This window comes from Gigantopelta aegis, chromosome 4 (genome assembly GCF_016097555.1).
Source record: "Gigantopelta aegis isolate Gae_Host chromosome 4, Gae_host_genome, whole genome shotgun sequence".
NCBI lineage: Eukaryota > Metazoa > Mollusca > Gastropoda > Neomphalida > Peltospiridae > Gigantopelta > Gigantopelta aegis.
In genome coordinates, this window is record NC_054702.1 from 86,174,871 (window position 1) to 86,187,507 (window position 12,637).

Below are 12,637 nucleotides of genomic sequence, written 5' to 3' on the forward strand. Positions count from 1 at the left end.
ATTGCATCAAAATATATATATTTGAAAATGATCAATGAATTTATTTAATTTTATTCATAGTAGGTCATACATGGTACTGATTTTTAAATGTGTTTTTCCCAGTATTTACTAGTTTTAATACCTTGTCATAAAAATTAAAAAAAGAAAATCTACAATTAAAAATATTATGGGTTGTATTCCATGTTGTTGAGATTACATTGTTAATTTTGCAGGTTGTCAAACAGTATCCACTTTTTGGAAGAATTCCGTGCAAAGTTAAAGTGAAAGAGATGAAAGTTATTGAAGAAATAGCCAATAATAGTGTGGATTTGGTCACAATGTTCAAAGGAAAAACTCCACAATATTGCACTTCTGTTGTGACAAGTGATTCACAATGTAATGCATTTGTGCAGTATTTCAGAATCTTCATAAATAATCAAAACTTTTATTCTAGCAATGCTCACAAATTTTGTCTGAAAAATGTCTCTGACTTTAAAGGGACTGCCTTACGTGACTGTCATAGGTGACTGCCATATATGAGCATATTTATTAAATGTCTTTTTTTTGATTGGAGCAATGTTTGTTTTGGATAGAGCAACGATGATGAATGGTAATATTGTATGTAGGCATTATACAAAAAAAAGAAAAGAAAGAAACAATCTTAAATTGCACTGGCACATTTTTATTCTTAATCATCTAACTTTAAAAACCAAGAAATTAGATTAAACACCTAAAGGAATTGGGAATTCATAACAAATGTGTAGGTGTTTATTAGCCCCGGATAGATATACACACTGGCTATGTTTTTGAAACATAAAGGTCAGAAGCTTGTTAACCACCATTTTGTTGTTGATCATCGAAATGAATATGTCAAATACACAAGCATGAAGAATACTACATGAGTGGCCATTAGATACCAGTTATCTTATAAATTGTTGCAAAGCTTATTTAATGAGTGATACTTTATGTCTCACCTGTACGCAGTAAAAAGGCGAGATATAGGTAGTACTTATCTGCTGGCAGTGGCCTCGGCAATGACAGCTGTGTCAACTTTTGTGTTTAACTCAGTGTTAAACATTCATGTTTAGCTCCATTTCTCACAAACTACAAGTGCTTGATCAATGAAACTTGGTTTATAGTTACATCTATGAGTATGAATGTTCATCTCAGTGTATTAAAAAAAGAAAAGATTTTTTTTTTTTTTTGCTTTTTTTTTTTAAACATGCATTGTGATGATCGTCTATAGATGCAACAATCAGCGACACTAAATAAGTTTGACAGGTGAATCATTTAATTCTGCAGTAAATGGGACCAAAAGGACACAGGTACAGGATTCTGTTTCTTAAATATTCTCACAAACCAGTTTTAATTATGTCTTTTTAGCTAAAATTAATTACATTGTTTGTAATTAAGTTATTGTTAGAAATCTGTACTTGTAGGGCTGAACTTATGAAGGCTGGTCATCTTTAAACACAGGTGTTAAAGCATAGTAAATGTTTGTAGTTATAAATACATGTGTAAGTCTATAACAGGCTTTGTAAATTCGGCTAATAGTGTTTAATTTCAGTGAATGGTTTTGGATTTAATGTGTAAATACAAATTGTCACATGGTGTACTCTCAAATAGGTTTAACTGTTAATAAAAAAAATTATTATTGTATTTTTTGTGTGCAACTGGCAAAATCTTGGCTGTAATGAAAACTGCAGTGAAAAAATAATTTGTGGAAACAATATTAACAGAAAATCATTTGGGTGATTTATGACTTTTTTATGTGTATTTTTCAAATTAAATTACAATGTGGCAGCTAGTCTAAAATAACATTAATACAAAAGAAAGCAAAATATTGCAGAGGATTTTGCCCTTTTTATGATCTTGTTAAAGTGTTTAGGAGCTTGAATTTTGGTGTTACATCATGTTAAAGTGTTTTGTTTACACTTAATATGTTTAACAAATTCTAGCAAAGCTAGAATGTGTATATGTTTTATGTTATATGATCTCGTATATCAAATAGTGATATAACTAGTTTTTGGTCATTTGTTAAACCATATCTTCGGTTTCACTTCCATTTCAGAATTTAAGTTACCATAAACATGAACATTAGATACTTCTTACCACAGTTACATACATCATGTACTATTTTGATTCCTGTTTGAACTCCATTAATTTGATCATCAGACCAGCTTTTTGGGGCTCCATAGTTACATAATTAAATCCACATGACAAAATGTTTTTTTTTTTGTACTTCTTTAGGAGGAATTAACACTGAAATTTTCTAACCATTCATGTATAAATGCAATTTTAAAAAATTGTAATTTTTTCTCCATAATACATTCCTGCTACCGGTTTCATATCATTTTCATCAGTGTAGTTTGTAGATATCAGTGTTTCCCAATGTATACAATTTTGTTAACACACATACTTCTAAATGTTAATAAATGCACATGGTCTTTTTTGTTGGTGGTACTTAAATTTCTTTTTAGTCATCGATATTAATGTTGTTATGCTTTGTGCAATACACACAGAAATGTTTTTCACTGATTTATGTAATAAGGTTATGGTCGTAGATATTTGATAACTTGAAAAGTATCTTTATGTATATAATTACTTAACACTTGTGGAGTATGTTTATCTTTCTCCAAGGCATTATGCTAAGGAACATTGGACAGGTAGTCTCGTGTGAATTAGAATATAGGACGTTTTGTAATGGTTTTAAGTTTAATGTTTGACGTTTTATTTATTTTTGTTCACTGTTGTGTTTTTTAATTTCACTACTGTAATAATTCTACTAATCTTGAATATGAAAAAAAAAAATTCAACTATGCTTAATGCTTATAGAATAAATTCTGGATATTTTCAAATTTTAAAAATCATTTTATTTGTTTCTTTTTTCCTTCAGAACATAATTTCCAGATCCATCTTTATAAAAGGTCTTTTTAGTCTGTTGTTTTTAGTTCTCCTTGACAACTATGCTGTAACCTACTGTAGTCTGACAGTCAGTAAAACTTATTTTAAAACCCCCGTTTTATTATGAATTGTAATTTGGTATAAAAATATATGTATATTTAGGTAATACTGTAGATCATGAAAGTTTTGTGAACAGCAAAGAATTGCTAAAATGCTGAATGAATAATGATTGCAGTGCTTTATTTTCCCAATAATATGAAGAAAAAAACCCACATTGTATTACCGGTATTCAATCATTCAGTAAACGGAAACCTACACAAAAAACAATTTGGATTTACTGTAAATTATCGCTATTAATCAATCACCCATTTTACTCGTGTTTACATCCACTGAAGGTTCAAGCACGACTGTCTTGGGCACATTCTCCAAGATTCCCTGGTGTCTGCATCAAGAAATAGAGTTATTACAAATGTGTATATGCCAATATTATCTTCATAAAAATGCTGATGCAACAATTTTTTTTGGAAATATCGATATTGATGAAGTGGAAGTGATTGATTTAAAAAAATTATTTTTTTAGTAATGCATCTTTAATTCCCAGCACAAAAACTTTCATATTCTCAAATAATAGTTACCATATCTGGACCTTTGCCGTATTAAAAAAAACCTAATTAAAATCAGAGAGCAAACAAAGATCAAAGGTTAAGTTGAGACATAGCATCACAGCAGTTTAGATCAAATACTATGTCTTATTTTAAGAGTATTTTAATGAAAAATGACGTGTTTATACATGTAGAAATGATGATTAATTCATAATAGGTAAATTTAAATATATCATTCCTTACATTTGAAATAGAAAAACAAAGCCAACTGACTGACCACCATGACTGGCATGTCTATATTCACTGATGTACTGAAACAAAAAACCAACTTGAGATGAACTAGCCTAAATGTGAACATTGGCAAGTGATAACTGATGGTAGCATCTGGGCAACACATACATTGTGCTTTACCAATTAGGTTACTTGAAAATACAGTATGTTATGGTATGGATCGTGGTAATAGTCCATTTGCTTTTTTGTTCCAGTATAATTCAGATATGCCACTGTGTTCGAAATTAACGGTATCACGATATCCCAGAATTTAATTTTGGATACCAGACTTCAAGAACCCAGTATCCCACCGGGATGTCATATAATGTTTTTGGGGTTTTTTTTTTTTAAATCCTGCATTTTTAGTTTTCACTAAAACAATGAAAGTCGTTATGTACTGATAAGTTAAGTAAAAGTATTTTCGAGCTTGTCTAATGCTATGCCATAACAATACCCCCCCTCCCCCAAATTGTACCCAGTCTAATGCTACACTGGAGCAAGAGCGGCGTAGCAATAGACTGGGAACCGCCGAGTTGCTATTGTTTTTGTTGGATGTTTTCTCACTTCAATAGACTGGGAATGAGAACATTGTCGTCCAAGTTTGTTATGATGTTATTTATGAATTTCATTTAAATGGGATACTAAATTCTCAGGTGGGATACCAGATTTGGAAATGTTAGTATCCAACTGGGATACTGGCCAAATTTTTTAATCTCGAACACTGTATGCCCATGACGAGAATGTAGACAAACTAAACCACTGGGTTTCAATATTGTCAATGTTCTACTGTTTGCTTATGATAATCATGCTTTGCAATCTGTGTAATTTATTACTTGCTTTTTGATTTTATTTGTTTTTGTTGTTGTACAATCTGAAACTTGCATTTTGACCATCTTTTCACTGATATTTCAGATTCTCTAATATCTGCTTGTTTTCATGGTTTTGTTTCACAGTAGTTTTAGTATAGTCTAATTAGATCAATGTTAGTATATTCATGAAATGTATGAATATTAATTTTGAATGCCATTCTAATGAGTTGTGTATTGTTACATTGCCTTCCTGTGATAATTCTTATGATTGTTGCACTGTAATTATTGTACTGAACTACTGCAACAGTACAAAAGTGTAACTACATGTTATGTGGTTGCCATACATCATTATCTATCATTAACAACAGCTTCTTTACACATGAAATTTGTTTAGATAAGTTTTCCCGGTTTAATAAGGTAGAATTTCTTAAAATGATCGTTAGCTGTTACCAAAGATATCTTATTTATCTCAAGTAATAATCATTTTAGAAATTTGAATTTTAGTCAATAATTATTGGATGGTATTATTTTATATGAGGACTATTTCATATAAGGGATCTCCTTTTTGTTCATTCCAGAACACTTTCATTGTTTATTGCAATTAATAAAAAAATATCTGAAGATTGTAGAGACCAAAGCTGTATGTATGTGAATATATATATATATATATATATATATATATATATATATATATATATATATATATATATATATATATATATATACACTGGGCCTAGGAATAATGACTAAATTACACATTGTTTTAGTTTTAAATGTATTTGCAATAAACAAGTGTTTTGGACGGTACAAAACAAGATCCTTCTATGAAATAGCTCATCTTTGTCATAGCTAGACAAGTTATGCCTGCTAAGAATGTTAGATCAGTGCTGAAGATGAGAAACCCTGCTAGTAAGGCAGGATATTTAGTTTTCAAAAACTTGAGCTCAGGGATGCCATTTTGAGGGTTTAAAAGCAAATTATATAGGTAGTGAAACTTGTCTAAACTGGACCCTGAACAAACTGAAATCATGTGAAAACTGTCCAATTTCATGGTCCCGAATGTTCTAAATTCTAAAATGCGACCCTCTAAACACCGGTCCTGTCTAAATATTAGGTCTAATATTAGGTCCCCGGCATGATACAGTTTAGACAGGACTGTTTCACTGTAGTTGGAACATTTTTTAAAGAAAGATTATGTGCAAAGAATTGCATATTTTTCTCATCAGTGGTTGATCCACTAATGTATACTGGTTACTGGTAGCAAATATTGCGAAATTAAACTACTGTAACCAATATTTAAGATTACAACCATACATTTATTATTAATGACAAAATAAAACTTGTGTTTTGTATTGCTTTGTTTAGAACTTAAAACAGTTTAACATTAAATGCAATAAAAGGGTGAAAATAAATTGAAACAAATTTAAAAGCAGTTTTTTCCATATCCATATGATAGCACCAGGCCATCCTTGAACACTGAGAAGCTTTGTAAGATTCTGATTTTGTGTTCTGTAAATTAAGGCTCAAGTATTTGATGTTGAGACAGGTTGTCAAGCAATTGCTTTCCCTGTATAAAATGTATTGGTTAGATGAAAATTTGGTTCAGCAGTTGAGAAAACATGTTTGAATTTTTTTTTTTTTATTACTTTCACAGGGTTTTTTTTAGTAACAGTAGACAAAATGCTTGGTGAAAAGTAAAACTAATTGGAGTCAAAGTGATAATATCACATTCTAATTAGGACATTCTGGTTTTAAGAATATCAACATGGGTATCAGATTTTATCTACATTAGTGTATGGGTCGAGAATGGGAAGGTGGGGGGGGGGGGGGGGTTAGAGGAAATGAAAAACAATTTAAATGTACTGTAAGGTGTATTTTGCTATTTAAAAATGTTTTTAATATATATTGAGGAAGCTATATTTGTGCTACAAAAATAGTACATTCCAGTTTTAATGAATATGTAATTTAATTGTATGATTGTGTATTTAGTACCTTAATTCATTCTGTCTTTCGCTCTTTGTTTTCTCTCCTTCCCTCTCGCGCTCTCTCTCTTTCATTGTGTGTGTAAGTGCATGCTTGCCTTCCTTTTAGTCTTGTTATACCTAGAACATTGCTTAACTTATTCCAATCCTGTTTTTGTACAGTAGTTTATTGCTGTCTCCTCTAATTGTCAATAAGATTAAGTAAAATACATTCTTGATGTATATAGTGCTGAAATTTAAATTATTAATTGTTAATAAAACCCATTTGTGAATTGTTTAATACATTAGCAATTGTTTTATTTTTTATGCCATTTTCATTGCTATTTTCAAAATGTATTGTGAGTTTGATGGAAATAATCAAGGTTTTATTGTAGTCAAAATAAAAATCACATTTGTTAATTTACATTTGTATTCCACACACAATGATTTCAAAGCAAAATACTTATTGAAGTTTCCACAATAGTAACAAAGATCAAGGTCCTGACGGTTGTAATACATTTCATTTCAATTTATATCCAATTACGGTTCAAGCACACTGTTCTGGGCTCACACCTCAGCTATCTGGGGTGTCTGTCCAAGACAGAGGGATAGCGGTTAGTTGTAAGAGAGAAGTCAGTGGCCTTACTCTGGGTGGAAGCCGGTACCAGGGTGCGAACCCAGTACCTACCAGCCTTATGTTTGATGGCTTAACCACTACATCACCGAGGCCTGTTAAAGCAGTCTTCATGGCACACAATAACGTTTATTTGAGGTTCTCTAAAGGAATAAGATTGCATAAAATTTCATTTCATGATCTGTTGCTTGGCAAGTTTGTTCAGATTGATTTTCATTAATTCAAACAAGAAATTGATGGGGGAAAAAAAGGTTATAAAAAAATAAAATAAAAATAAGCATGTAAAATATACTGGTAGGTTGTTTCAGGTAGTCAAGTATGTATGTGACTGGATTGGGACTTGTATTTCAAAATGTGCATATATATCTAAAATACAGCACTTGTTTTTTCCACAAAATATCGCAACTACTGCTTCTGAATTTGTAGTCGTTGTATTGAGTACTTATCTATTTATCTTGTTGTTTTTGTTGTTTACATGTTTAAGAAAATAAAGCCATTTTCTTGAATGGTTATTTTTATGTTTTGCTGAAATATTTATTAACTAGAAATAAATCCTTAAAACTGTTATCTCATGAATTCACAGACATGTGACATAAAATCATTGTATTAGTTTACCCAACATTAAAAATGGTTTGTAAAAAGTCATTATGCATAGTAACATTTGTCATATATATAATCCAAGACAAATGTGGGTTTGAAACAAAATCTAGATATATTGTTGGTCAGGTATCGAGATTGGTGTTAGGGTTAGAGGTTGCACAACAATTTAAAACGGCAACCCCCATTTAGAATACATGTAAAGTATCAGCTAAAATCATATTGTAAATTTTGGACAGAGAATATGAAACATTTTGGCCAAATAGTGTGAAAACCAGAAACACTGTACTGATGATTAAAAATCTGGAATTCTGGATAAATGTGGAAAACTCTCATCTCTGCATAATTAAAACACAATGTATGTCACAGGATTCAAACCTACAGCTTCAGTTTTCATGGCAACTGACAGACTGCAACATTAACCTTGCAATATCGGTAACATCCACAAAAATGAATGCAAAAGTAATCATAGTGAAGACTAGTACTGTCAAACCATTGGGCAAAAGACAATAATATATAGAGATTATTATACAAGCTTGTGTGTCGTACTGATTTTACGAAACGAGTGTCAGGATTTTTGTATTGCCCGAGCGAGAGCAAGGATAATACATGAATCCTGACACTCGTTTCGTAAAATCAGTTCGACTCGCACGCGAGTGTATTAATTTCTTTATTATTCATATTCTTATTGTTGTTTTCTTTATGAATAACAAGACACAACTCAAAATGTTTCAGCCACAACTAGAAGGAGACAACGAAATGACATATTTCAAATGCACATTCTGAGCTAGGACTCTAGAAGCAACGTCATGTTATAATGTCGCTTCCCAAAACTACGTCATTACACTTATTATTACACGTGTGCTTCGTATGATTATTATTATCTCGGTGTAGTTGAACAATATGGATAATAAAGTGCACTTTATTTCAAAGAGGCTTGAACATACCAATACTCGATCAATTCACATGTAAAAAAAAGAAGATTTCTACTTCTCAAATCAGTCCCTCTTAATGAAATGTTATTGAAGCCATTCTACCAATGAGTTCTCCTAGAACTGAAGAAGGCTACATGAAGTACTAGACAGTGTATTCTGTACATCTCTGCATGGAAAATATTCTTGAAATTGCAGCCTTAAAGGTAGGGTCAACTCAAACAAGAGCCTTATGTGTTGGAAAGATGCATACCCAGACCACCAACACATACTGACACTTTAGCAAATGAAAAACGCATAATTTTAGAGTTAATAAAAAAACATGATTATTCCTGCTAACTGGGGGTAGCCATTTTGTTTCATTTTTGTGACGTCCGGTGGGATAGCTTGGGGCAAAGTGATGTCAGCTCCTGACCATCTCCTGTATGTACAATGTAAACAAAAGCAGTAATTTTTGACAAGGTGCTTCTTTTTATCAACCCTACTTGTAAAACAGCATAAATGACGTAATAATATAATAAACTATTTAACTAAATATATTTCAAGTTGCATTAACAGAACACAATGGGGTTATAGTATTTTTCTCTGTTAAATAATCCAAAGGAAAAATGTACACTATTGGGCCTATTGATATGCTATGTTGGAGCAAAAACGACAACCCACAATACCCAAGTGATACTTTTCTTTTCTTTGGGACTACGTAATTGGTCTACTTAATCAATAGTTTTACAGAACTATTTACAGTAATAAACCATGTCCATTACCATTTTATGGGTGACAGGTAATATTCCACAATACCGGTATGTATGTTTGTGTTTAGACAGCGGCAGTTAATTGGCTCGTCTGGTTATCAATCAAATACACACCTGCCAATCAGGAATCACAGGTAGAAGCAACTAACAGCATAGACCAATTAACTAAGAAAACACTCCGTGTAGCATTTCAGTGCGTAGGTTAATGCATGGACAAAACATTCTTAATTATTTCAACTTGTGTAGCCACTTTGACAATGGTATTTTATTTTGTATTGAAAAATAATATATATATAGTGCTGGATATACTTATCGCTGGCTTACTGAGATGTGTAATATTACAGAACATTGCTATGTATGACTATTTATCATCCTGCAAAAACCAGGTAGATTGTGTTTCTCTAGTTCTAAGGCTCATTCCTGACATTACGTGTTAAGTATTACTGGTATGTAACCACCAGCTCACCAGAGGGCGTACTCACTGAGATGGTACAAAATGGCTGCGCCCGTTGTATATAATAGCCGTCACATTTAACCGTTTTATTAATTAACTATACGATTATACTTGTTGATATTAAGCAATAATGTGCATTATATATCGTTGAATATGCATACCAGGCCAAATGCCTTAATTGTTCCTTTAAAGCAACCTAAGCTAGTTGAAGTAGCCATTACATTGGCATTTTAATAGTTGCCAACCAGGAATACATGGTATATGGTATACAGATATGGACGTAGCCCAATGGTAAAGTGCTTGCTTGATGTGCCGTTGGCCTGGGATCAATCTCCATCGGTAGGCCCCTTGGGCTATTTCTCATTCCAACTAATGCACCACAACTGGTATATCAAAAGCTGCGGTATGTAGTATCCTGTCTATAAGATTGTGCATATAAAAGATCCCTTGCTACTAATAGAAAAATGTAGCAATTTCCACTGTAAGACACTGTCAAAATTACCAAATGTTTGACATCCAATAGCCATTGATTAATAAACCATTTTCTCTAGTGGTGGTGTTAAACAAAACAAACTTTTTAACTTTATACTTGAAAGGCAAAATTAGCCTATTATATAATTTGATACACCCTGCTTGTACGGGGTATGTAAGCTAACAAAATTCAAAATGACTTCAACCTCACATTAGAGTAAATTCACGAGTTCAAGGGGTTAAAAGCAAAATTAAAACATTTTAGTTCTAAAAAAAACACTGACCTTGTACTGGGCACAAATTTAAGGAGGTTGGGTGGTTATCCATTATCACTTGGTGAATAACCATTAAATGATTCAAGTGTTTAAAAGGAATGAATAAAAACTAACAAAACTTTGACCAGGCTATTAATAAAGTTCTGAAAGACCTATACCATGCCAAATGGTTCACAAAGTTTAAACAGAAAAAAGAAAAGATAAACACGCTAAAAATTCACCACACATTAAATTATTTTAACAATATTCTCAAATGATAATTAATTTTCAAAGTTAATTGCTGCTAAACTTTTTGTGAAAAGTATATACATGTATATGTTTCATCGATATAAAACAGAACTCAAAAGGATTAATCACAGATTTATTCTGTCATTGAGGTTATAGTCACGAGTCACAGTCAATAGCACTAATCAAATCAATATACTAAATCATTCTAGTATATATTTTTAATTTACAGATGTGACACAGCAGGTTTAATACAAATTATTTATTTTTACCAAGTATTGATGAATATTCTACACACTCACACAGCAAAATATTATAATATAATATTCAAACTTGTATCTGTACAATACAGAGTACAAAGGAAATACTGAAAGCATTGGTATGATCAGAAGATAATTGGAAATAGTATTAGTAAGACAGAAATAGTTATAAAACCTCAAAACATATACAAATGTGTAAAAAAAAAATGTTTTCAATTTACTTTTTGTTCTTTCTTTTACATGACTTAAAAGAAAGAACACAAGCTAAAATGTATTCTTATTATTTTTGCATTAATAATTAATTACATGATAATTAAGGACTAATTTAGATTATTATCAGAATTAAAGCAGAAAGTGTATATTGAACACTGAAAGGTACTTCTGACGTATCGGATAAAAAAAATTTTTTTTTTTTTTTTGAAAAATTTCATAGACCTATCAAGAATTATACTAACTGAATAGTAAAACAGTACCCGATACATATCTATTAATGCCACATTGAAAAAAAACAAAATAAAAAAATACAAACTTTACATGGAATATATAGGCCTAAAAGTAACATTCAAAGGGATAGGGTAATATAGTACTAGGATAGAATATGGAAATAAGATGACACAGGATAAAGTTAGTATAATTGGTGTGATATAATAACAATATACTATAGTCCATCCCATCCATCTACAAAAATGTTTTCTGTAAATAATTTCAGTTTGGTTTGATTAAGAAGAAAAGTAAAACATTTTGTGAGTATTTTAGAAAACGAATGGCTTAGAAATAAATAACTAGTAGTAAATTTCATAGAATAAAAAGTGTTCCCTGTGGGATGGACTATAGTAGTACGATACAGTGCAAAAATACAGTATATTAGAATAATACTGAATGGAATTAATTATGTTGCAAAAAAAAAACCCAGTGTTAGAATATAATAAAATACTGCAATGCATTATATTTGTATAAGATAGGATGGAACATTAATAAGCATAATACAGCATATAATATGGTTTTAGGATGACAGTATATGAACATGTTACAATATGGTATTAGGTTACAGTGTGATACTGGAATGTTACAGTATGACATTAGGAAGATGTATTATGGTATTAAAATACAACAGTATGATATTAGAATGACCAAGGATTGTTTTAGGATAAAAGAAGAAACCATCACCAGCAGTATTGCCATACTTTTCAAACAATAGTTATTTATAATTTCATATGCACATTCTGTGTTCCACGGAACAGTACATACCGTTGTTGATGTACAGAATCGGGGGAAACAAATCCAAGCATGAAAACTTCAGAAAATATATATATATGTACATTGTGTCGATTACTTTCAACTTTTAATTCATATCATTATCAGCAAATGAAATGGGTCTTTGCTTTCGTCTAGATATATTTACATGAAGAAATTTAAACAATATGAAGAATACACATCTAAATGAAAGATATTAGACATCTGTCAATAATTATAATCCATACATTACATTTCATGCTGTTCTAGGTTGTCAAG

General features: G+C 31.1%; 1 protein-coding gene across 3 annotated transcripts in view; it reads left to right on the forward strand.

Annotated features, from left to right (window-relative positions):
- Positions 1-4,125, forward strand: part of LOC121371293 (ERO1-like protein beta) — a 30,196-nt gene extending 26,071 nt beyond the window's left edge. For all 3 annotated transcript variants that reach the window (XM_041497084.1, XM_041497085.1, XM_041497086.1), the window contains one exon: positions 213-4,125. In XM_041497084.1, the coding sequence (XP_041353018.1) occupies positions 213-264 (52 nt within the window). In that variant the 3' untranslated portion in view covers positions 265-4,125. The remainder of the gene's footprint in view (positions 1-212) is intronic.
- Positions 4,126-12,637: the final 8,512 nt, after the last annotated feature.